The following is a 25,564-nucleotide window of genomic DNA, read 5'->3' on the forward strand; positions in this document are numbered from 1 at the left end:
GGATTCTTGTGAATACCAGATTTTGTGATTCTAGTGATCCGCCTCAAAATTAAATTTTTTCTTTTTTTTTCATAAAACTATAAAAGTGGATAAAAGAAGCCTTGAATATTCAAAATGGCTTCTAAAAATTCCAAAATCCACCCCAAATCCAATTTCCTTCATTTTTTGGAAGTAAAATTCTCAATTGCATCAAAAATGTCACATTCGTTACGTATTGACTCGATTGCAAGCCCCTTCTTCTTATTATTATATCAGTAGTGGCTCCAAATGGAATAGAAAGAATAGGTCAGTTTATCAGTTCTCCTTCTGTGTGCCTGCCAACCGATTCTCCATCTTCCTATAACTTTTTTTGATATTAAAAATTGGTTTTCATTTTTTCTTCATTTTTTTCTTTTGCTGCGAACTGTTAGGAGGAGAGATAGAGAGACGCAGACGGCCATATAAAAAATAGCAAAAGAAAAATAAAGAAAGAAGAAAACAGACACAAAGAGAGAGAGAGAGAGAGAGAGAGAGAGAGAGAGAGAGAGAGAAAGAGATGTGTGTATATGCATGTGTATTTCGTTTTCAAAGACCGTCCCTTTTTCTTCTTTTTTCTTTTTTTCTTCTCTATTTCTTCTTCCCTTTTCCCCATATTTTTTCTTTTCCCGCACTGACCTTCTGCCTGTATTTTTATCAAGATTTCATGTCATGTCTCCTCAATTTCTATTATCTCCTTTGTTTCAATTTTCAAAAAAAGGGAGAACCAGTTTCTCACCCGATTTCCGTTGTGGTCACTTTCCCAGGTTTCACCCGATTCACACGAGAGTCTTTTTTGTTTGGGCCCCGCTTTTGTACACTTTTTGCCGTGTCTCTCTGCGTCTCTTCGTTTTTCTCTGTCTCTAGCTATTCAATCTTGTCTGCAAATAAATTCCAAGGGTTTTCGTTCTTTTTTTGCATTCGGATCGTATTTTTATAGGTTTTACGGTTAGAATTGGTTTTTAGTTCCATAGTGATCAGAGGTTCTAGAAAGTTCTCTTCTCAATTTTTTAATACTCTCAAATCGGGGTACCAACTGATCTATCAAAAGTAGATCAACTTTTTTTTTTCAATTTAATATATCTAAACCGCACCAGTTTTATACCATACTGAAGCACGCTGTACTTTTTTTTTGCAAACGGAACTTTTCTATTTTTCCCCATGATCCTTTAATTATCAGTTTTGTTTTGGAAGATGAACTAATAAAAATGTTTTATGTATTGAACACGACATCACTAATTAATTGCCCTTTAAAAGATCGAAGAAGTTGTTTAGTGTCAAAAGAACCAGACTGGATTTTTATTTGAATTAGTTCCATACAGTATCGTATTCACATCAGAGTTTACTGTATTTATCCAATTTCCTGATTTTCTGTGTTTCTTTTCCACTCGCTTTTAAAATTGTATCAGCATTAGATTGTTCAAATATATACAGTACTCTACAAAAATAAAGTACCGGTCATTGAGATATACAATTTCACCTTTGTGCCCCTCACCGAGGTTCTAGGATTCTGATCATTATGAAACTTTGCCTAATAACATTTCGAGAAAGTAAATTTCAAAGCTAGGGAGTTCACAAATATTTTTTAAATCAAATTGTATTCCAAAGAATCAATCATGATATTTTGAATACTTCCATGAAAATTAGTCAAGTTCTGAGTCTTGAAAAAACATTCCAGAATTTTTCGAAAAAAAAACATTCCAGAATATTTTTTAGAGCTTCATAATCAGATACCGTTTTATAGCAAAAAAAACGCCGAAAGTTCCAAATGTAACCGTTTATCTTGTTTTGTTGGATTTGTACCAAAAACTTGCCAACTACAGAATTAAAGCTCTAGTTTTGTTTAGTGTACTCTCAAATTTTCAGAACAATGGAAAAGTTCCGAACTACCTTTTTAGGGCTCCAAATGGGACTAGTTACTTGACAAATCAGGGCCCCGGGTTAGGCTGGGCCAGGCCGGAGAATTTCATAGCCCGGGTTTGAAAAATTGAAGTTTCTTTGAAGTTGAAAATTGGAGTGACTTTTGAAAAAATTGAAGTTTCAATTTTTTTTCGAATTTTGAAAAAAAATCCTTCCCGGTCCGTTGCAAGTAGGTTATTTTCCAATGAAAAAAAAACCAATATCTGATATATTCTTGCATCGAAATTTCCTCATTAGCATTCTCCGATAATTTTGCTTTTGCAAAGCCACATGTTTCTTTTTTTTAAATATTCAATTCAAAAAATATTGCCTTATATATTTTTGCCCCTCGTTTCCATCCATCCCCTCCCATTTTTTCTTCACCAAAACCGATAAAACTTTATGATTCTCTCGTAAAATTGTCATTTTCTTCTCTCCATTTCTCCTCTTTTCTGTAACAGTTTCAGCATAGTTTTTTTCTTCATTTTTTTTCCCGTTTTCTGTTTTTGCTGAAACTGTTCGTCCCGTTTATTGCAGAAGTTGATCCCTTAGTTCTGCTGGTATAAGAGCGAGAAGCGGTTTTTATTTCTTCTTCGTTTTTGGCTTTGCCTTGTTTTGTGGATTGAAATTCGCTTGTTTCATTGGAGCACATCTGCTTACTAGATACCTATTTTCAATGTTCTGAAAATATAATTAGCTTCATAGATTCCATAAATGTATTTGAACTTAAAAACTACGAGATTCTGCGATTTTTTACAAATAATTTATCAGTTGACAAATTCTGGATATCTTTCGCAGGAAATGAGATAAATTGGTTCAAAGTCGACGGCTTAGGTGATCTTCCACTAGAGTACTTTAGGAAAATCAGGTTTGGAGATTTTAACGTCCTAAAATTTTGTGTTTCTAAAGAATTTTGGTATTCTGGTATTTTAATGGATATCCGTTTCATTGAGATTATAAGAGTTGGGAGCTTATAATTGAAGAAAAAATACAATCAATTTTTGAGTTCTTCCGAAGTTTTGGTATTTAGAAATTTCATGAAAGAAAATGTATTTTGAGCTTCTCTGGGATTTGGGGTTTGATATTTCAAGACTTCATGTTGAAAACGCCTATTCTCACATTTTGAATTTTCGAATTCGAACATCAATCACATTTGAATATTTCTAGCGACCGATTAAGCGATTATCAATATAGCGAATTTGCATAATCTCCTCCCTCTATCTCTTCTCTTTTTATCTTTTTCGCTTCCATATTTTTTAATGATAATTTTTCAGATTTTCACCTCCTGTTCATTGAAAATCGGGTGATCACTCCCATTTGATTAATCGGATTGACAGCATTGAATGCTAGAGGCGATTTACGCCAAGGTTCGTTTTTTTTTAATTCTTGGAAAGATATGGATTGGTCCCGAAAACTATAATTCTTCAGTAGCCTAGAAGAACTGATAAAAATAAGCAAAAAGAAAAAAAAGTTTTCGTCGTTTTCTGCTCTTCAACTGATAATAATATAATCCGTGTGGCTCCTCGTTGCTCCTCTCCGAATATCAACTGGCAACAAAATGACCCGAAAGGAAAATTTTTCAGATCGATGGAGTTTAGTAGACCACAGAAACAGAAAAATATTAATCGGGTTGTCACACGAATTTACAAAAAATGAAAAGACCCTGGCATTTTGTGCTCAATAGTTTTAGGGGTACAAAGATTGAATAACCTACAAATTTTTGGAATTTGAAATAATCGGAAATTCTGAGATTCTGAATTTCTGCAGTTTCATTCGATTTGAGTTGCTTACAGATTCTTGGATGTCTGGCTTTAAATAACATTTTTCCCACTATTACGAATTTTTAGATTCAAAGATTTAAAAATATTTTGATCCAGAGCTGGGCAACTGGTGGTTTTAGAAGTAGAAAATCAGAAAAGTCGCAAACTCAAAAAACTTAGAATCTGTGAACCTCTTGGAATCTTGGAATTTCAGAATCTTAATTTTTCTATTAGTATTTTTTCTATTAGTTTTCTATTCTGGGTTCTCAAAATCGTCAAGGTCAATCCATGGTATTCGGAAATCAGATAAAGTTCACATCTCGAAATTCAGAAAATTAAACATTTTGAGTATTCTAGACACATTCTAGAAGTTTTTTTTTGAATTTTATAGATTTCTAAAAATTTCAAAGTATTCATTTTCAGAAGATGAAAACATTACTTACATTTACAGAAATGACCACAGATATAAAAGAACAAACTCAATTTTTCAGATAATGGGAATCGGGTCAAGTCGTCATGACAAACGACAGGGATGCTGGTCATGGGGAGGGTGAGATTTTTAGTTTTTCTTTTAGATTAAATACAAAAATTGGCAATACATTGTAACGATAAACAAAAAACCCTTTTGAATTTGTTTGTTTCTTTTGTGCTTCACTCAAAAACAGAAAAATCAATTTTTCTGTCATTCGACCTAGTTTTTTCCCAATTTCAGATCATCCAACGGAGAAATGAAACGACCGAACAAGTTGCCATCAAAATTGAGATTGAAGTGAGTTTTTGATTTTTTTTTTTCACTAAAGTTGGAAAAATATGCACAAATGCATATTAAAAATAAGTGACAAAAATGTACGTCTTCCTGGCGACTGAATGTTTTCATAGAAGGATTTTGTTATGTAAAAATAGAAGAGATGAAAAAGAGGAAAAGGAAATGATACATACGAACAAATAGATGAATGTTCTTAGTAAAATGCTCGCTAAACGATTTTTTTCTAAATCTATGATTTTTAATCTCCAAAATTCATGCTATTCTAACTTTTTAACAAAATTTAAAGTTCTAGGTCCTAAGAAGTATTATTTTATTCTTAAACCAGCAAGCTGGTGCGCCTTCGGCGCGAATCAATCTAGTTTTTTTACTGATTCGTGGTTCAGCTCCTCAATTATTTTTAAAGGGTCACGTAAATTTGTATCAATTTTTCAAGCTTTTCAAAAGTTTACAGACTGACACCGGGACGGACAGACGCCTCTAGCGTTTTATTCATAAGGACGATTGTTTTCCTAGAATTACCGGAAACTCTGTGAAAAATGGGCTTTCAGCTTTGACCAAATTTATCTTGGGACCCGTAGAACGTATCAAAAAGTCATCAACTGGGATCATTATAGTACAGGTTTTTGAGGTACTTAAAAGTTTCAAAATATTCGACTATCCGATGAAAGCCCAATTCGTCTAGATTTGAAAAAGATGAGTTCATCAATTAACTTTAGAAAAATTTCTACTGAAATCAATTATTTATTAAATTTCGAAGCTGTTCTTACCAGAGAAGAATGAACATTTTCAGACCCAACGGACAAAATCCTATAGTTTTATACCCGTTTCGGGTTTTCAAAGTCTACAACTTTTTAGCTGAAATCGTCTAAATTTGATACCCTAAAACCTGTAGTAAAAGAGCTCTAAACATTAACCCAATTTTCGGTTCCTTGTCAAAGATATCAAAAAGTTGTCAACTGATAGCATGGTTATCTTTCTTAAATATGAACTTTTGAAAACCTAGGAAAATAAATATAGATTTACGTGACCTTTTTCAAAAAATTAGGAGCAAAATTAGCAACCAGTAAGAAAATTGATTAAAACGCGCCGAAGGCGCACCAGCTTGCTGGTCATAATATAAAATGTTCCGTCGGTTAACACATTGCTGATGTCTAGCATAGGAATTGAGATAATTAAACAAGCTTTTTACGGTATTCTGAAATTTTAACTTTCTCGTTCCATCAAACCAAAAATTTTTGATTTCTGCCATGTGTTCTGGTAGCACTTTTTAACAATTTTTTTTCCACAAATTGTACACTTTTAAGTTGAAAAGTTTCTCCCTCAAAACCTCTCTTCCTTCGAATAGAAAACCTAACCTTGAAAACAAATAATTCCAGTTTCCTTCTTCCATTCCCTCATTCCACAAAATTTTTTTGGTTTCTTCTTTTTCCCTTTTTTTGCAGCCATCAATGTTTGTGTTCTTGTTTTTGCTATTAGGACTAATACGCAATAATAAAAATGGCGGTGTTTAGTATGTGTTTTTTGCTAGTAATTATGAAATGATGTGGGTGAGAAAGTGTACAAAACCCCTATAACATTCCTTGTCTGTTGTTTTTTGTGGTTGAAAAATAAAAACGAACAAACAAATGAAAACCAAGTTCGCACTTTGCAAACGCGCTCTATCTAAATGATTCAAATTTCAAAAGTCAAATGGAAAATGATTTCGGTGAAGCGCTTTTGCAAAAAACATTTTCGAGAGTTCTAAGAAGGGAAAACAGAAAACAGAAAGAATTGTAAACAGTTTCGAAACAAAATTTTATTGCTCAAAGTGATTTCAAGTATTGTCTGATAGAACAAAGAATTATACGAAATTTTGTCAAAAAACGAATAAAAACGGATCACTGGCAAGCGAGATACATCGGTTTGAAGTTTACAAGAGACGCAGACAGTTAGAGTTTCTCGTTTTCTGCGTCTCTCGCTTTCTGAACATCAAACGCCTGTATCTCGGCTCCTAGAAGAACTAGAAACTTGGTTTTTGTGACAGAATTACTTGATTTGGTATCGATTGTAAGATTTTCCTGTAAATTTTAGAGATTTAGAAAATTGAACATTTAGGCTAAAACCGAAAAAAAATTCAAATGATTTCGAAAATGTTTCTTCTCAAACTGAATTCTAAAATTTGAACTAGTATCGTTTCTCTGCAATGCCTCGTTACCATGCACAAAAATTTCAGAATAAGTGGAAATCAACGTCGCCGTCGCGAGGACACATTTGTCGTGTGGGAGGAAATTCCAACACCGTCGGTATGCGATCATCGGGACACAATGAATTCCGATGCATCGTCAAGTCCCCAGTCGGCTCCAACCCAAGAGCGGTTGATGCAGGTTAGTTGGAAACGATCGCTGATCTATCAACGTTCAAAATTTTAATTGTCCCATCCGAAACCCATTAAAGTTGCATTTGTTCCCCCGAGTTAGAAACACTTTCGGTCAATATTCACACTTTTTTCTTTCCAAAGTCCTCTTATCACCTACAAAACCCAAAAACTTTCGGTTTTGCGTCACAAAAATGGGGAGACTCTATTTTCTCTCTGGAAAAATATTCAACTCGACGCGATTCGGTGAAAAAAATTGGGTGTTGATAAGCAGCAGAGCAGCTCAAAACGTGAGCAGGTCGAAAGAGCGTTTTGCACGAAAATGGAGAATTAGGAAACTGATTAGGGTAGTGGACGATGGGGAATCACCGAATTGCACGAAAACTATTCATAGACATTGAGCATCAAAAACAAATTCGTTTTCCGGTGACAATAAAAGGCAAACACCATAAGACAACGAGTTCAAAGTTTCAGATGAAGAAACAGATGAAAATTTAAAAATAGATATTCTCAAAATTTATAGGTGTAGGTCGTTAATATTCGATGGGTTTTAGGTATGAAAAAATGAATTTTGAACTCATGAAGGTTTAGAACTGAATTAGAATTTGATTATCCATGGAGCACATTTGATAAGTTCACTTTCTTTATAAAATTTGCCATTATTTAAATTTGGATATTCTTTTGATTTACTGATAAGAGGTTTTTGTTGATCTAATATTGGACAGCCTCTCCAATCAAAAACGAACAATTTCAACGACAGGTCAAGATGAGAACTTGACTCGGCAATAATGACTCGTTACGTCACAACCCGGTAATTTCGCAATATCATAAGACGGTCTAGGGATTTCTAAGCCATAAAAAACAACAGCTAATGAGTCACATTAGAGTTGAGGTAAATGTTACGAAATCAAAACAAGTTTACTGTATTTTCAGAAGCTCACCATATATATCCACTTTCAGCTCAATTATCTCAATTCCTATGAGAGATATCAATAATCTGTCATCTGATAAAATATTGGTGATATTATGATAATTAGTTTATCAGTTGACCAATTTTTGATACCACTCATATAAACCAAGATAATTAATTTCGAACTTACAGTATCCTAGAAAAGTGTGAGCGTCTTCTACTAAAGAAGGAATTTGGGTTTCTAATTGATATGTTCAACTGCTTCGAAACTTTTAGAGTGTCATGTGCGGGAGCTAAAATTATTGAACTTTGTTGATTTTTTGCTAACTGAGGTGGTATATTTTTCTAATTCTTTGATTCGACTCCCAAACTCGGTTACACTTTTTCAAAAAATTTCCAAATCACAGATTATCATTTTATAATTTGTGCATCCGGACAATTGTCTCCTGATAAACTTTTCAACTTCCATTTCGTTTTCTGATAACTCTTTTCAGGTCACCCGAAACTACCGGAGTGACATTTTACAAGACGAAATGTTTACTTCATTATTTTCCTCTTTTCGTCACTTTCTCTGTTTGTCATTGTGACCTGGAAAAAGTTGTGTTTTCTGCGGAACTGTCATCAGCAGCTCAAAAAGGGCGTGATGACCAATCTGGCTTATATCAAGATTCGAAAACTGTGAAATGTTATTGGAAGTTTTGAGCTTATGAGCTAAACAACAACAATAAGTCAGAATAATATTCGAGGCTTGAAAAACTTATTAAACTGTTAAAACCTTTGGAAGTGGTATCAATAGAGTTTTGAGCATATTTGTGTTTTCGTTTTTTAGGTCCACCGATTCCAATAGAAATCAATTCTCTTTGTTCCCTTTCTAACAAAATGTTGCTTCTTCTTTCAAATTATTGACTGATTCGAATTGAACTGATAATGTATGTTACATGTGATAAGATGAGACAAACTCAAGAAGGAAAATGCGGGTATTTGTGAGGAGCACGTTTTCCCTAAAAACACATGACACTTCGCGAAGAAAACAGGTGTACTCAAAAGCCGAGAGAGTGATGTATGAAAAAGATTCATAAAGGAAAGTGCGCTCGATTGATAACTTTTCTGGGAGTTTCAAAATAACGATCTTTGTGCTTGGAACGAGATTACGGTAGTAGGAAGTTGACACTTTGTAGCACTTTAGCCTTTTCCGAAACGACTGAAACTGCTCTAAGCGAATACAAAACGACAGATTTTTTGACGACTACTGTATCCTGTTTACTAGGCTTCCTGGAAAATAAAAAAATCTGAATGCCAGAACAGCTTGAAGTTTGGAAATATTCTTTTCACAGTAATGCCTTAAACTTTAATAGAAGGCCATGCAATACTCGCACTTCGATCCGATTTATCTCGGTTCCTGTGAAAGATGTCGAAGAGTAGTCAGCTGATAAAATGTTTATCAAAATATTAAAAACAATTTATCTGTTGACTACTTTCTGATATCTGTCACAGGAACCGAGATATATGGGCTCGAAGTAAAAATATAGGGCGGCCTTCTAATAGTGGGTTTACGGTAGTTTGAAATCGAGAGGAACATTTCCTTACAATTAGCTCAAAATAGTTGTTCAAAATTTTGGGAAACATACCAGTCTGAACTTCAAATGAGTCAAATTTTTCGAAAATTCAAATTTAAACACAAAACCAACAAACTATTGCTCATTCTTGTCCCCAATACAGTATCACCCCCGGCGCAAACGATGAGTAATCTCCGCCGCAACGGAAATGTTGTGCCTGTCCCGTTTCCCGCAATCCCTTTCGCCCACAAAAATTATCATAATCAACCACTTGATTATCATAACACTTTTATCTCTTTTCACCCGCATTTGCCCCCTGGAAAAGTACACACAAACTTGTACCTGTCTCCAGATGAATCACACGTTCCCCCGCCGCAGTCGAAAAAGAGTAAGGATTTCGTTTTAAATTGATTACTCATCGTTCTCTGCATTATTCTTTTTTCTTCGATGAACAAGAGAAAATAGAAAAACACTACTTTTTGTTCCTCATATGACGAACCTGTTTTTTTTAAGAAAAGAGGATCTAGTCTCTTACAGATTGATTCGATTAAGTGCTCTCTTTTTTCTAGACGAACGACTGAAATCAAAGTTTGAGAAAAATGAATGAAAATCAGCCTTAGGTACAGTAGTTTTTTTGACCCTTGGAATTTAAACTTTTTAAAAACAAAAAAGAAGGAATGTGTGAGTACTCTAAAATTCCTGTTTTTCCTCTCCTTCCACTATTTACCATGTGACCGAATTAGAAGGAAAAATTAAAGATTGGAATTATTTATGCGTGGGGTAAGGGAATTCCAATGCGACAATCGGAAGCACCCAAAATGACGTCTTATCAATTATGTGATAATAAAAAACACATTTGAGACAATGATTTTCAGAAGTTTCGAGTTGAGGTCAAAGCACTACAAAGCACGGGATATATGATCAGTGAAGTGATACTATACAAACTACGAATTCGGTGTAGTTGAAAGTGTGCTCCAATGATAACTGTGTTCTGTAGGTGGTCTCTGGAAATGCTCACGGGTTACTGAAGACTCATTAATTGATCCAAAAGAATTATTAATATCAACTTTTGTAGTGAGTAAAATATTTGGAAGGAAGTAAACTACCGTTTGGCTCCAGTAGAAGCCCGCCCTGTAAGTGCACTTTGAGCTCAATTATCTCGATTCTTATGAGAGATATCAAAAATTCGTCAACTGATAAAATATAGATAATGTTATGATAAAAAAATTATCAGTTAACAATTCTTTGTATATCTGAAAGAAACTGAGAAACATTGGCTCAAAGCTAAAGGTTAAGGATCCTTCTATTACAGGCTTTATCGTAAATCAAGAGCACTTGCGGCACTTGGGGATGCCATTATCTGTCAAAAAAAAACAATCTTCCTGGTATTATTGTAGTTTGAAAATTTTTTTTCTCTTCCGATCAATTTTTGGCGATGTGCCAACAAAAAAAGTTTTGTTTGCCTTTCAAAAAACCCATTAGAAAACTTCTCATTCAAACTAGAAAAACTTGTTTCTCCAAATGATTCCAGCCCTATTCAAAATGACGGCATGATAATATTCCAGAACCTGTGACATGTCATTCAGAAATAAAAAATCAAACCCAACAGTTTTTTCCACAAGACCTAAACTCCCCCAAATTGACGCAATTAGCCTTTATGAATCAGGTCAAATGTTCTGTTTCATCATAACTTACATATATTCCTTTTTTCTTTTCCTGTTTACGTAAATACCCACACATGAAATCTTCCACTACGTTAGTATGTATGACGTGTCGTGTTTCAGAACAATTACCAGATGACGTGAGCGGCGATTCTGGAGCCTTGAAAGGAATTCCACAATTTTCAGCATTATCTTAACTTCCGTAAATTAGATTAGACACTACTATATTCTTCCCCAACCATTCCCGTTCCTGTTGCCTTCTCTCGTCACTTTTCACTTCTTTCAACACTAGAGAAAGGGAGAGAGTGTGAAAATTGGAGAGACAGGGATAGTTGATTAGGCTCCGCCCATTTGTCTTTAGGCGGGGACGCGTAGCGACGCAGCGACGTATTATCAGCAGCTTTTTACACCTTCCTTCTTATAGTCAAAAAGCGTTTTTGTGTGCCAAGAAACTTCTGTTTTACTCAATTCCTAAAATATTCATGACCACATTATTTGAGAAACTAACTGAGCTCATGTTGTTGGATCCTAACGATAAGTACTCTCCGCAGAAGAGTATTCTTCTCAAACGAATGGCTGCCAATGTTAGTTTTTTTTCAAATTTATGAATATAGCAAATGCGCTCTATTGGACCTTTAACTGAAACTTATTCGGAATTGATCTTTTTGTCTGACAATTTAAGATGACATTTTTTTTCTTGTTTTCATTCAACTATAGAGGTCTAAAACTAGTAAATTTGATCTGAAATTTTCGAAAAAGTCTCAAATTTTTATATTTATTTTTGACCAATTGATGTACCAAGAGAAGCCGAAACTGCCACTTTGAACTTATACATCTCATTTCCTGTAGGAGATATAAAAGAGCGTTCAACTGATAAAATGTTTATCATATTATAAAAAATATGTTGTCAGTTGACCATTTTTTAATATCTTTTACAGGAAATGAGATATATGGGCTCAAACTTGAGTGGCCTTTTATTAGAGTGTTTACGGTAAGCTGGATGAATATGTACAGAAAACTTGTACTGATACTCGATGTGCAAAAAAATCAAAATTACCTATGCCAAACTATACAAAAACTTATTTTTGAGTCATACTCTTAAAAAAACTCGTTAAAATCACCAAAACCTGTCCCGTTTTGCACATAAGCTTTACCACGTAACCAAACACCTTAGATAAGGTACTTAGAAGACGTCGAACCCTCCCTCTCTCTCCCATCATAATTTCAGCCATAATTTTCCAGATAATCAGCTGCTTCCCATACCCGACGACACGTCCGGCGAGTCCTCCACCAAAACCATCGCCAGAATCCTGTGAGCATCGCGCATTCTGTGATGCGTTTGGAAAACTTGTGCAGGTTAGTTCTTGGATTTTTTTCTTTAAAAAACTGTCATGAATGTTTTTTGAAAATTCGATAGAGCGCACCTGTTAGTTTTCCTAGGACAAACTGTTTCAATGCGCTCTATTGTTCTAGTCTTCATCAAAATTAACGTTCTCATAATCAGAAAACACGGAAAATTTGGAACCTAACGAAAGTGCTCTATGTTGCACTTTTTGTCCAAAATTGGCTCGGTACCAAATTTCAAATCGAGGTTACCTTCCAACTACCATATCGCACAAAATCATCTCTGTCTTCGATTGAAAACATTGTCCTCCCCAAAAATCTATTATAAATCCATTATTTTCTCTCCTGACAATTTCTTTTTTTTCGATTTTTGCTCCATTTTCTCTCTTCTCATTCGATTTCAAATATATCAAGACAAACAAAAAGTGGGCGGATTTTTTTTTGCTCACTCAAAAAATTATTTGTTTATAGGGTAAATACAGTGGGGTAGGTTAGATTAGATAGTTGTAAGGTCACTTTTTAACCCCCAAAAATCTTTTTTCTGCTCGTCTGAGTCTCCACTATCTCTCTGCTCTCTCATTTCCGACTCAACTCTAGTTGTTCTCCGGTACATTTTAAATTCATAGGTATTTTTTAGCGTTCCATATCTTTACGACTCTCGCTTTACGAGTCACCTGCACTCATGCATACGAATTTTATATTTTCTGTCGATTCGTCAACCCATCCATCGTCAAACATTCCATTCGATTTCTTATCAACACCACCGCTAAAAAGGGGCGGAGCCTATTTATCAGAGCACATCACTCAACACTCCTCAATCAATCTTCTCATTCCCATCAACTCTCTATTTTCCAATAAAAGATAGTTGTTATTATTACTTCTTCAATTATGAGTGCCCAACACCGTCAACTCAGACGCGCAGCTCATATCACAAAAATCGCTTCTATCGATTTGTGCAGTCTTGAAGAGGAGGATTCAGAAGATCTGGTTCTTGAAGAAGCATCTAGTAGTCATCACAATAATCAGAATGAGATACCATCTAACCGTCCACCATATTCCACTTTGATTCGTAAGAGATCGGGAAAGGCATTGAGATTTGTTCGTCCGAAATTAGCTGACATTTGGCATAGTCGGTATCATGAAGCTAGTTTTGATCTTGGACGTCGTCTAGGAATTGGAAGACGTACTCAATCGTGTTGTGAGGATGTTTTAGATGATCAGGTGAATATATAGGTCTTTTTCATACAAAATGATATACATCTATACAGCGAACTTTCCACGTTATTCTTCTGAGCCCAAACCGGGCCTTTTCATAGTTTCTTTTCGAATCTATATTTTTGAACCAATAAAAATATATATGATAAAACTCGATGAGTACTATAAAACAATATTATTTGGACAACTGTATCTTGTCTATAAATAAGGTTATAAGCCATTAAGGGCCGGACCGAGCCCTGTCTTTTTTTGGCCCATTTCGTCTGTAACTTTCTTCATAAAGAAGATACAGTTTTTCAAATATTATCATTTTGTAGTACTCGTCGGCCCAGAAATATAGATTCTACAAGTTCCAAAGATTCCCGGTTTGCATAGAAAGAACTTTTCAATTTCTTCTTCTTCACTATACAATTTTCATATACCATCATTCCACTTTTTTTTCTCCTAATGACGTACTTCGTCTCCTCAAGTCTCGTGCTTGTATTTTATGATATTTTTGTCCTTCTAATCGGATTGATTTCCGTTGAGTCTTGAGTCAAGACTCTTGACAGAAAAATGAAAGACCGATCAGCTAATAATAATTAGTTGGTAATAATTCCATTATCAGAGAACCCAAAAAACCGAACCAAACCTAAATAAACGGATTAGACCTACTGATCAAAGGAAAGAAAAAATCAAAAATCAAAAAATTACAAAAAATGAATTTCAGGTATCCGTTGAAACCATGGCGATCACAGCACTTCCGATGGATGTTTGGCTCAAAGAGCGACTCAAGAAATGGGTTCAGTTATCAGGACATGAAGGTGTGTATATCAGACGGAAGGAAAAGAAACCGGAAAAATGATGTTTCTAGGTAGCATAGTGCCAGCCACGCCTCATACGTTGTATAAGAAACAGTGTGTGAACTGTGGAGAGGGAAGAGCTTATAAGAACATTTCCAAGGATCCGGCACTCGATGGATTCACACCTAAATATTATAATGAGTTGGAAAAGAATGAAGAACGTAAGCGAAATCCCTCTAAAAGCCTGAGTTTTAATATCCCGGAATTTCAGATTTCATCGAAATCGAAGATCTTCTTCAACAGTTTGCCGATCCCACCAAAACGGCTATCATGGACATCAAAATTGGGACAAGAACTTTTTTGGAATCTGAAGTTTCGAATACAAAAAAGCGAGCAGATTTGTATGAGAAGATGGTGACAATTGATAATGATGAGCCAACGGAAGAAGAGAGAAAGTGTGGAGCTATCACTAAATTGAGATATATGCAGTTCAGAGAAAGAGAAAGTAGTACAGCTCAGTTGGGATTCAGAATCGAGGCAGCTAAGGTAAGGAATTGTTTTTTTGTTGCTTAAAATATTGGTTGACAACTCAAAAACACACAAAAAGATACTATCGTTGGATTTTCAGTAGTACACAATTTCTAAATAACTTCATGAATTGGGTTCTACATTTTGATTTATTCTCTTGATATTTTCATTCGAGCGTACTTGTCAAGCTAAATTGAATTAGAAGAAACAAATTAGTTTAGATGGTTTTTAAGGATTTTAGTTATTTCAAAATGAGTCTAGACGAGTCTAGATATGTCTAGATGGTTAGAGATGATTCTGCTTTAAATGGCTAGATAGTTTTAGTTGCTTCTAAACTGATTTACTAATTTCTAGATGGCTCTAAATGGTTCTCGACAGTTCTAGATAATTCTAGATGCTTCTAGATAGTTTTGAAAAAAGTCAAAATTTTGAGCTTTTCAAGCCTAATTTCTTAAATTGCAGAGACTCGAAGGAGCCTTGGAGAAAAACTTCAAAAAAGTGCGAACAGTTGAAGACGTCACAACGACTTTCATGGACTTCTTTGGAATGCAAAGAAGCCGAGTCCGAAAACAATTGATCGAACGACTGAAATCAATGAGAAAAGCCATCGAGAATTCGACATTTTTCAACACTCACGAAGTGGTCGGAAGCAGTATTCTGATTGTTTTCGATACGGAAAAAGTGGGATGTTGGATGATTGATTTTGCCAAAAGTTCTCCGGTTCCGAATGGACGAACTTTGAATCACCGCACGAATTGGGTTCCAGGAAACAATGAGGATGGATATCTGATAGGAATTGATAATTTGGTCAAGGTAATTTATTAGGATACTGTAGATCATTAATTAATTCAATAATTTTTCAGATTCTCGAAGAACTTCCAGAATATGGAGAGCATCCAGACGATCAGTTGATGGTCACTGAGGAAGTGGTCGCCAGAATGAAAAGTTCGAAGGCTTGAAAATATTCAAAAAAAATAACAAGATGATTTCTCAATAAAATTGTGTCTCTCCCGATTCGCCATAATAATTTCCCTCTTTTTTTCTGTGACTCCCCCCGAAACCTGTCCGAAATTTGGGTTTGAACCTTCCTCATCGTGTACAACTTGTTCCATTTTTTATTCTGTGAGAAGCCAGTAAAAAATTAATTTCAATTGTTCGAAATCGCTTCTTTAGCATAATCTAGCAATTCCATGTTATGCTTACTTGGCTTCCTTTCCTTTTCAATTTGGGTACAATTTCTTCTGTATATTTTCACTTTCTCAAACAAGGTGAAATATCAAAAACAAAAAAACAAAGCTCTGTGATGAATAAATATTTTCATTGAAAATCGTTTTATAAGATTGAAGAATTCAGGGTGCCGCACAATTACAAGGACTGATAAAAACGAGTATTACTCTCGTCCGAAATCAATGCACGTTGCGGCCGAAAATTTACTCAAAATCGCATCGTCGTTCGCACAGCGAAAAAACAAATTGATGCATGCGCCTTTAAATACCGTACCTCGGACGTTTTTTATTTTGGGCCCTATTTGGCTGTTTTTTTCTATTTTTAAAGAAAAATAAATTAAAGATTTATAAGAATTACACAAAATTAGACAGAAACAAGCGAAAAAATGAGAGAAAAAGGCAAAAATTCGAAAAATGTTGAGGTACTGTATTAAAGGCGCGTGCAATAATTTGAAAAATACAGTAAGGTTCTCTCTGTGGGAGCTAAGCTCCTCCCACCGTTGTTTTCTCGGCCGCAACGTGCATTGATTTCGGACAAGAGTAATAAATCTTTAGACATAAGTATCTTGGAAGCCCAAAGTTTGGTAGCACTATAATTTTACGTATGATAAAAAAACTTCTAAAGTTTTAATTTGAAGCAATTCCTCAAGCCAAGGTTATCACAGGGTTTTTAATACCTTTGCAAACTCGCTCTATTGATAAGAAGGTGGGGCAAAGCTTTAGGACGTTTGATGAAATCAATTTTTCTCATTTTTCCTATTTTAAGTGCATTTTAGATAATTTTCGACGCTTTTTTCAGTAAAAATAATAAATTTTCAGACTTTGCAAAAAGTAGAGGAGCGGCGAAACAACAAGATGACATTCTAGATGAAAGGAATGCTCAAAGTAAATTCAAAGGAAAAATAAATAGTAAAGTGTGTAACTTTTTAGGAAGCATTGCATGAAAAATGATTTTGTCCCGAGAAAACCAAGACTTGCGACATAATCTCTCAATTGCTGAGAAGCAATTGAAAATTCAAAAAATAGAAGATGATGCTGGCAAAAGAGAGGGGAAAATGAGAAAAGCAACAGAAGCCCCGTAAAAAGTCATTTGATTCCCTCACAAACTACTTGGCTCAGAAAACACGAACTGATGAAGCTATTGAACAATTCCATTACCTATCAGGTAAAATATCTAGAACTTTGGACACGAACAAACTAAATTTAGGTCAGGAAAATCCTGAGCATTTTTTATGCACATAATCAGAGCACTAGATAGGAAAATGATGCACAAGTCACTTTTACGCCCTGGAGGCATTATGCATGTACCACAGTTTAGGATTGACAAGGAAGATGTATTCGGAACTGAAAAGGTGGTACAAACCCATGGGAATGCTCGATCTGTTTCCTTCCTTGGAAGAAGGAAAAGTTGTGGTTGGCAGTTATGGGCCAACGTGACGCCAAAGATGCATTTCTTACTGGAGCATACTGTAGAGCTTGCTATCTCGCATAGAAGTATTGCTAGTGAACAAAGCCTTGAAGCTATTCATCGAGCACTGAACCGAATAAAGCTCCGTTATAGCACCGTCCCACACAACACAGAACGGAACAACAGAACTCATCTGTGAAACGTCCTTCTTCTGTATCTCCCGATTTCCGATGACCTCCTCGGTTGTTCTTCGCTCCTGAAATTGTTTTCTTATTTCTACGAATATTCTATTCGTATGAAACAAATAAAGTGGAAAAAATAACCCAATCGATCTTGGCGTTGCCGTTATCATTCCAGTCGTCTTTTGTCCTTCACATCGTATCAATCCTTCTGAAAAAATGTAAAAAAAAACACCTAGGTTATGATCGTCCAAAGATGAACGGCGTAATGTTTCTGGTGAGTTTCATGAGATGAAGCAACTTTGACAAGCGATAACTCAACCAATACTTGATAAAATAAGTTGAAATTCAGCCAATTTATCGATGAATTATTTGAGTTTCGCACTCCAAATTTGAGCCCATTACAACTCTCTACTCAAATTATATGTTAGTACGAAATTGGGTCCAGGTGATTATGCGCCACCCCTGTAAGTAAGTGAAGAAAGAATTTGATAGTCTGAGTCTTCTAGTGTTTTTGTACCATTTTATTCAACTGCAACGCATGTTTTGAAATGTTTTGAAATGTTCTCGACCAATTTTGGAATAATCCGTCTTACTTTTCCGAAAAACTATTTCGCCGAAAAAAAAACTTTTCTCAGACCATTTTAGCTGTCATTTTCTCTAACTTTTCTCCACCTCGAATTTTCTCATCTGGCAAAGTTTTGCCTCCATGCCTGATACCAGTTACCGAACCTATAATGTAGATGATTACGACCCAGCTCAATTCTACGAACACCATGAAAGTAAGTGTTATCGAATTTGACGACCGTAAGACCTGTATTAGAAGGGCATCTTTAATTGAAGTGCCCCTAGAGACCCTACAAAAAATAGAAACATTGGCTCGTCTAATGGGATTATTCAGGTGAGGCAAAAAACCTAAGAAAACCTAAGAAATAGCAAAAAACTCAGCGAAAACTCGGAGAATGAACCAATCTGGCTGATACTTTGGGGAAAATTGGAACAAACTATAGGAACCATATTACTCAAATGTGGAACGAAAATATCCATTTTGAAAATTTTTCTGGAGTTTCAGACAAAACATTAAAGTTTTGACCCCAAATTTTGGCCATATGTTCCCTCCAGATTATTTCATTCGTCAAGTTTTCGCGGAGTTTTTTTCCTCACCTGAATAACCCCACAATACAGGTTTTACAGTCACAACAATGCATTTTTTCTACAGATCAAGGAACCCCGAATTCCGGTCCAGATGTAATTCAAGTTCGTCAATTTTTGGATTCAAATAAATTAGAAGATGCTCTCAAATCTGTAATCCTTTTACCACCACTAGGACATGCTGAGCAGGTGACCTGGAACACCCCCAAAAAATACTCCACTATCATTATAGGATCTCAAAGAGCGATGCACAAGTCTTGTTGTCCTGGTTCTTCACTCGTTCAAATCTGTAGATATCGAAGAAATGGTTAGAAAATTGGAATTAGAGGATGGTGATATTCTGATGAAGTACGTCTACAAGGAATGCAGCTGTCGTCTGATTCAGCCATATGTCAGTCACTGCTGACGTGGCATTCGCATCTTGTGGAGAGATTCGGACATGGATCGATAATTCGAGTATTCTCTGGAAGGTTGAGATTGTAATGAAGAGCATTTTGGAACTTTATAACTTGAATATTAAGATTTTAACTGGAAATAAAATTTGTTGCAAAGATGTTAAAGGAGGGTAGACATCAAAAATTTCAAAATTTTCATTTTTACTCAAAAGATATAACTCTGAAGTATAAATATAGCTATGTACTTAAAAACCTGAAAAAAACACTTCAAGGACGAAAAAATGCTCTTTTTTGTCACCCTAATTTCTTCACTAGCTTGCTGCTGCGGCGTCGCTTCATAATGTGAAAAACGCGATGGTCGCCTCTTACACGCGTAGTATAGTGGGTACGCTCTAGGCTAGTATTCAGGAGGTCAGAGGTTCAATCCCTGCTGGTGTTTTTACTTTTTTCTTTCCTTGTTTCCTTCGGATTGAACTTTTTGAACTCGGAATTTCTGAAGGGCTACCAGCGTGCCGCCGAGGCCTCGCTCCGAGGTATCAAAATCAGTTGAAAATGAAGAAACGTGTTTTATTATGTTAACAAATAAATTATGAAAAAAACTACAATTAATTTTTAGAAAGAGACATAACAATTGAAAGAAAAACCACATAATTAAAACAATCCTCGTGCAGGGCTGGTCGTCGGAAGGTGAAGGAAGCAGTAAAAATGGAGACGTCTCTGAAAACCCTAGTCATAAAACAGTTTTTATTCCTAGAGTAATAACGAGAAGTAATGAGATAAATAGGAACAGTGAAGAAACGGTTATCGAAGAGAAAATAGTTTTTTTCGCATGCCTATAAAAAACACCGGCGACTGGCAAAATAATCGGTCGATAGAACTTTAAATTTACATAAAAAATTCACTTTTATATGGGTTTTATAATAAATAAGAAAAAAGAGCTTTTTTAATGTTTGAAGTCGTTAAAAATTGAAAAAAATAAAGTCGGGAAATAAAAAAATAAAAATGTTTGCGCGTGGGATTGCGTGCTTTAGGTGCGAACACCGTGACGGCAAAATACACATTCCCTGAAATTTTCCCCGAAATTTTTGCTGTCTGCCCTCCTTTAAGACACATTCTCTGACAGAACCAAAAATAGTGCTGTACAGAAAAATTCAAACTTGTTTTTCTGGCTGATTTTTCATACATTGCATGTTTATAGACTTCTAAGGAAGATATAGTTTGTCTCGACTTGTCCCACACCTGCAAAAATATGGTCGTGGGGTGTCTAAAAAATTTTTTTTCAGAAGTGAAATAATGATTAGGTCTTATTGTAGAACGTTTTTAGGTACTATTTCAAACATTTTTTGTATTGGCGCTACATTACTATTCTTCCATCTTCCCTGGAAAAATTTCAATTTTTTGCAAAAAAGCTATGTTTTGGACCAAACAATGACCGTCCTGAAAAAAATTTCCATTATTTTATAAAATTAAACATGAAATTCAGATTCTAAATTAAAAAATACATTAGCAACTGTTTTGAGATGGAAGATAAACCTGAGCACCCTATGAGTTTTAGACCAAAATGTGCCCAAAAATGAGGTTTCACCATGTGGGGGAGTACATGGCAACAAAAATTTGACCAAAATCGACCCTCTCCGATTTTGTTCAGATTTTTACCAGATGTAGTACTTTTGATGGGTAGTATTCTGGCAAAGTTTCAGAATCCGTGCTTATCGTCTTCGTGTATTTCTAGAGCTCATATTTTTCATGGAAAATGGACTTGGAAGCAAATTTTGTCGCTTTTTTGGTGCTTCTGAAAATGCACGAAGACGAAGAGCACGGACTGTGCCAGTGTACTACAAAAATACTACATCTGGTGAAAATTTGAACAAAATCGGAGAGGGTCGATTTTGGTCGAATTTTTGTTGCCATGTACTCCCCCACATGGTGAAACCTCATTTTTGGGCACATTTTGGCCAAAAACCAAAACTGTGCAAAAAGGCGGCTCTTCGAATATTTTTTTTCTGAAGCCGCGGCCGGCCGTGGCACAGCCTTGCCTAAAACTCATAGGGGGCTCAGGTTTATCTTTCATCTCAAAACAGTTTCTGATGTATTTTTTAATGTAGAATCTGAATTTCATGTTTAAAATAATGGAAATTTTTTCCAGGACGGTCATTTTTCGGTCCAAAAAATTGAATTTTTTCCAGGGGAGATGGAAGAATATAAATATAGTGCCAATACAAAAAAAGTTCGAAGTAGTGCCTAAAGACGTTCTACAACAAGACCTAATCATTATTTCACTTCTGAAAAAAAAATTTTTAGACACCCCACGACCATATTTTTGCAGGTGTGGGACGTCGAGACAAACTATATCTCATATACCTTAGAAGTCCATAAAAATGCAATGTATGAGAAATCAGCCAGAAAAAACAAGTTTGAAAATTTCTGTACAGTGGACAATAGGCCTGAAGTTGAGTTCTACAGAGAACGTGTCTTAAATGCCACTTTTTGAAGAGTTGTTCCAGCTCGGCTTAAAGATTTTTGGATTTTTTGTAGTTACGGCATGCCTTCTGGCGTAGCGGTGTACCGTGTTTATTTCTCCCTCAGCGTACAGCTATCGTACCGCTTTTATGTACAGGCGGCTCCTCTAGCTTCGCCCTCACCTAGTCAGTCGGTAGCAGCGCCGCATATACAATGGCGGACCCAAACGTTCAACTCCTCGAGGAGCGCAAAAGAATGAAATTTGGGAAAATTGATGTTTCATGTCCCGTTAATTCTCATGAAGTCAAACTGGAAAAATGTCAAAGAGCTAAAATTACTGAAGATGAAAAACATTGTAATTTAATTTTTCAAAAGAACAGTAGTCAGAAAACTTTTTTTTAAATTGTGTCAATGGACAACAGATTGAAAAGAAATGCTGGGTGAATCTGAATTTGAACTGGTTAGAATGTTAGGAAAAGTTAGTTTGTGGAATAATATTCGGATACCAAGATTTTGGAAACTTGCAGTTAGAAGATGGTCTCGAACTCACTGTTGTTCAAAAATTAGAAGCTAGCCCTCGTATCGATGTTTTTTGTGATGTACGATGGTATTGAGAATGGTGTGCTGACCCATCATTACGTTCCTGGGCTTTCGGGTATAGCTGATTTTTTTCTTTTCAGAATGTTTTAGAATGTCTGAAATTTTCTGGAATTTCCCGGAGTTCAAATTTTCCAAAACTTCAAAATTTCTGGAATTTTTAAAACCCAAGAAACCCGGGAGTCAATTTTTTGAAAATCCCAAAAAATAACTATTTCAGATGATGGAACAAAATACCAATATACTTATCCAAAATATGACCCCTGGTGTGTTTTTTTTGTTTAGAATCAAAATTTTTCTGTTAATAAAAATCTTTTTTGTTGTCCAGTTTAGAGAGAGAAGACAAGATTTGGCAAACTGCCCATTCTCGATCGCATCAGCGGTAAGGTCAACATTTTTAGAATTACATTGGACTTTCTTGTCTCTTCGGTGTTAGCATAAACGCAGCCTTTATAAGACTGATTTGAGAATCTGCTGCAGCAATTGTAGAGGCTACTACTTGAGCAAATGACTTAACCACTGTAGCTGGAATATCAGTTTTTACTTTGTTCATCGGATTTGGATTTAACATGGATCTCGAGAGCAGATATTTGTTTCATGAGATTTGAAACTTTTGTATTTAACACAGAGTTATGATTCTGAAGTTTAGAGATCGTGCCAGCCAACGACCTGAACATTAGGGCAATGTCATTCACACTGAAATTGTCTTTAGTTTTAAAATCCTCATTTGACAAAAGCTCCATAAGGGGTTTAGAAATCATAATATCATTCACAGTGATATCTTCATCAGGTGAAGTTTTGTTTAATAACATCTTTTTTAATTTTAAAGTTTCTTTAGAGCTCGGAGTACAGTGTTCTCATAGCGCGTTGTTATCGTGCCGTTCTTACACAGTGCGGTTCATATCTATTATTGTTTTCCGAAAAAATTAGAGTTGAGACGCCGATAGTTGATCAAAAAATTTTTCTGCGTCTCCACCGAATATGTGCTATTTAGGCTTGCCGCTTCGAGGTACCTACCGTATACATATTGCAAGAAATACTCTCTAACTCTAATTGTTTGGCACAACAATAATATTCGACCCCCTTTAATTTTGAGCGCGTAAAGAAAAAACTAGAAGAGATACTGAAAAACAGTCAACGCCATTCGATTCACAATCAAAAATAACAACTAGCGACAAAACTACATAATTTTAGAACTTTTCCTTACCAGGTACCATCAGTGAGTTTCTTTTATCTGCCCTGTTGTGACGTGAACTGTCTGGATGACGTCAACCCTCAGATCTACGTGGCGATAGCAACTGCCTATATAAGCTTATTGAACTCTGTATTAAATGGTTCTCTCTATGTAAATAAACTCTTAGTTTAACCTCGTCTCATAGCCACCATAAGGGCATAACATGCCCCATCGTTCGGCCACCTCAGATGGAGCTACACGTAGCTCAGCTGGTAGCGCCGCGAAACCTTCAGCGGTGGACTCACAAGTTCAACTCCTCGAGGGGTGTTTATGAACGAATTTTCGAGAAACTTTTTTCCTTAATACTCATGCAGTCATTCACAGGTCCTGTGCGCGCATACGCATAATGGATGGGCGACGGAGGACGCGCCGATGAATTGGGTACAGGGAAAGGACGCCGGTATGGGGCATACACGGGGCATATGGGGCACACCGCCGCCGCAAAGCATCTCCTCGCCTGGCTTGCTGGCACTCGATGAAATGAACTAAAACGCTGGTTGGGGGTTTCTAGAAGTATCAGTTAAGTTCTATTGTGATGTGATTTTGTTCAGGTCTTCCGATTTCGTACTTTTCCTTTATTATTCCATATTCTTTTATATTTTGAACGACATATTACTGATTTTTCGAAACTCAATGTTTTGGTTTTGAAAAAGACTTATGGCAGTTTCCATTTAAATTTGATATGCAATCAAAAACAGAAGAAAATGGGAAAAAATTCGCTAAAAATTGTTTTTTTTCATTTGTTCAAAAAATGTCTCACTTTCACTTTTTTGAAATTGCATGAAAAATTAAAAATTTTTATAATTTAAACTTTGTAATTATTGTATACTTACCAACTTACCTTTTACTCCACCTGAAAATACGATTTTTACAATAATTACAAAGTGAAATCAATAAATCTCAATATCACCTATTTTGGCGAAAAACATAGCAATTAACAAGTGAAAGACATGTTTCTGCAAGAATTCAGCAATTTTTTATTCTGCCATAACTCTTTTCCACAAAAAACATCGAAAGAATAATCGAAAAACCAGGAATGTAGGCTCGAATTGACGAAAAATTGACAAAGTTGCCGGGGTGGATTTACGGTAAACAATGCGCGCATCCGGGATTTCGGAGTGTTGTAGTCGGCCTAGGATACGCGCGCATTCGGAACACTCGATTCAGCCTCTCCCGCATCGCACACATATGAGACTCATCGCAGCTCGTTGTTCGCGATATGTGTCAAACGGACTTCTAGAGGATCGCATATGGATCGGGTCCTTTATGCGCATCATCGCCCAGGACCTGTGTTGGGAAAAAAATCAGGGAGAGGAAAAAATTGTACTTCTAAAAAATGTTTTTATTTAAATTCAAAGACTTGTTAAAAGTAAACCTATTTCATAGTTCGGTCTATGGAAAAAAAACGGATTGAAATTGAATGTTGAACTCAAATATGTTCACGTACTTTTTATGTTTTGTTTGACCTAGTAAATTTGATGATGAAAGTAACTCGTGGCACTGTTGGAAAGTTTATGAGACAGTTTTCGACCTGATTTTGTCAACTTCGGTTAAGCAAGAAACCGACCTAAAACGTAAGTAAGGTTATTTGATGACAGATTTAAAAACGTAATTCTAGTTCTTAGGCTCCCTTTTTGAGTCTACCGTATTTCTCTAGTAGAAGCTCACCCACACCGTCATCTTTGAGCTTAATTATCTCGGTTCCTATGAAAGATATCAAAAGTTCGTCAACTGGTGAAATATTGGTGGTATTACTAAAAGCATTTTGTTAGTTGACCGCTTTTTGGTATCTCACAGGAAAAGAGAAAAATTGGTTCAATGGGGGGGGGGGGGTCTTCTATTTAAGGTTTTACGGTAACTTTATGAATTCTTTTGACTGTCAACTATGGGAACATCGATTTTGGAAAAAGACAGTGGACAATGTAGCGGTGTACCGTGTTTATTTCTCCCTCAGCGTACAGCTATCGTACCGCTTTTATGTACAGGTGGCTCCTCTAGCTTCGCCCTCACCTAGTCAGTCGGTAGCAGCGCCGCATATACAATGCCGGACCCAAACGTTCAACTCCTCGAGGAGCGCAAAAGAATGAAATTTGGGAAAATTGATGTTTCATGTCCCGTTAATTC

General features: G+C 35.8%; 5 protein-coding genes across 5 annotated transcripts; all 5 read left to right on the forward strand.

The window, feature by feature from the left end:
• Positions 1 to 4,168: 4,168 nt before the first annotated feature.
• Positions 4,169 to 7,789, forward strand: CBG10793 (the record flags this gene model as incomplete). The annotated part of the gene is made up of 4 exons (XM_002639923.1): positions 4,169 to 4,224; positions 4,387 to 4,443; positions 6,653 to 6,803; positions 7,727 to 7,789. The coding sequence occupies 4 exons, from the start codon at positions 4,169 to 4,171 to the stop codon at positions 7,787 to 7,789; spliced, it is 327 nt and encodes a 108-aa protein (XP_002639969.1).
• A 3,613-nt stretch (positions 7,790 to 11,402) lies between these two features.
• On the forward strand, positions 11,403 to 15,748 carry Cbr-lfe-2 (the record flags this gene model as incomplete). Its single annotated transcript, XM_002639924.1, has 7 exons — positions 11,403 to 11,504; positions 12,163 to 12,276; positions 14,189 to 14,282; positions 14,333 to 14,482; positions 14,533 to 14,807; positions 15,252 to 15,602; positions 15,653 to 15,748. The coding sequence occupies 7 exons, from the start codon at positions 11,403 to 11,405 to the stop codon at positions 15,746 to 15,748; spliced, it is 1,182 nt and encodes a 393-aa protein (XP_002639970.1).
• CBG10795 lies at positions 13,153 to 13,580 on the forward strand (the record flags this gene model as incomplete). Its single annotated transcript, XM_002639925.1, has 2 exons — positions 13,153 to 13,485; positions 13,533 to 13,580. 2 exons carry the CDS (start codon positions 13,153 to 13,155, stop codon positions 13,578 to 13,580), a joined length of 381 nt encoding a protein of 126 aa, XP_002639971.1.
• A 1,214-nt stretch (positions 15,749 to 16,962) lies between the features above and the next one.
• Positions 16,963 to 17,622, forward strand: CBG25334 (the record flags this gene model as incomplete). The annotated part of the gene is made up of 2 exons (XM_045236407.1): positions 16,963 to 17,093; positions 17,262 to 17,622. 2 exons carry the CDS (start codon positions 16,963 to 16,965, stop codon positions 17,620 to 17,622), a joined length of 492 nt encoding a protein of 163 aa, XP_045099091.1.
• Positions 17,623 to 18,311: 689 nt separating this feature from the next.
• On the forward strand, positions 18,312 to 19,988 carry CBG10797 (the record flags this gene model as incomplete). The annotated part of the gene is made up of 5 exons (XM_045236415.1): positions 18,312 to 18,384; positions 18,822 to 18,943; positions 18,987 to 19,102; positions 19,140 to 19,308; positions 19,821 to 19,988. The coding sequence occupies 5 exons, from the start codon at positions 18,312 to 18,314 to the stop codon at positions 19,986 to 19,988; spliced, it is 648 nt and encodes a 215-aa protein (XP_045094360.1).
• Positions 19,989 to 25,564: the final 5,576 nt, after the last annotated feature.

Source organism: Caenorhabditis briggsae, assembly GCF_000004555.2.
Source record: "Caenorhabditis briggsae complete genome, chrI, whole genome shotgun sequence".
Taxonomy (NCBI): Eukaryota; Metazoa; Nematoda; class Chromadorea; order Rhabditida; family Rhabditidae; genus Caenorhabditis; species Caenorhabditis briggsae.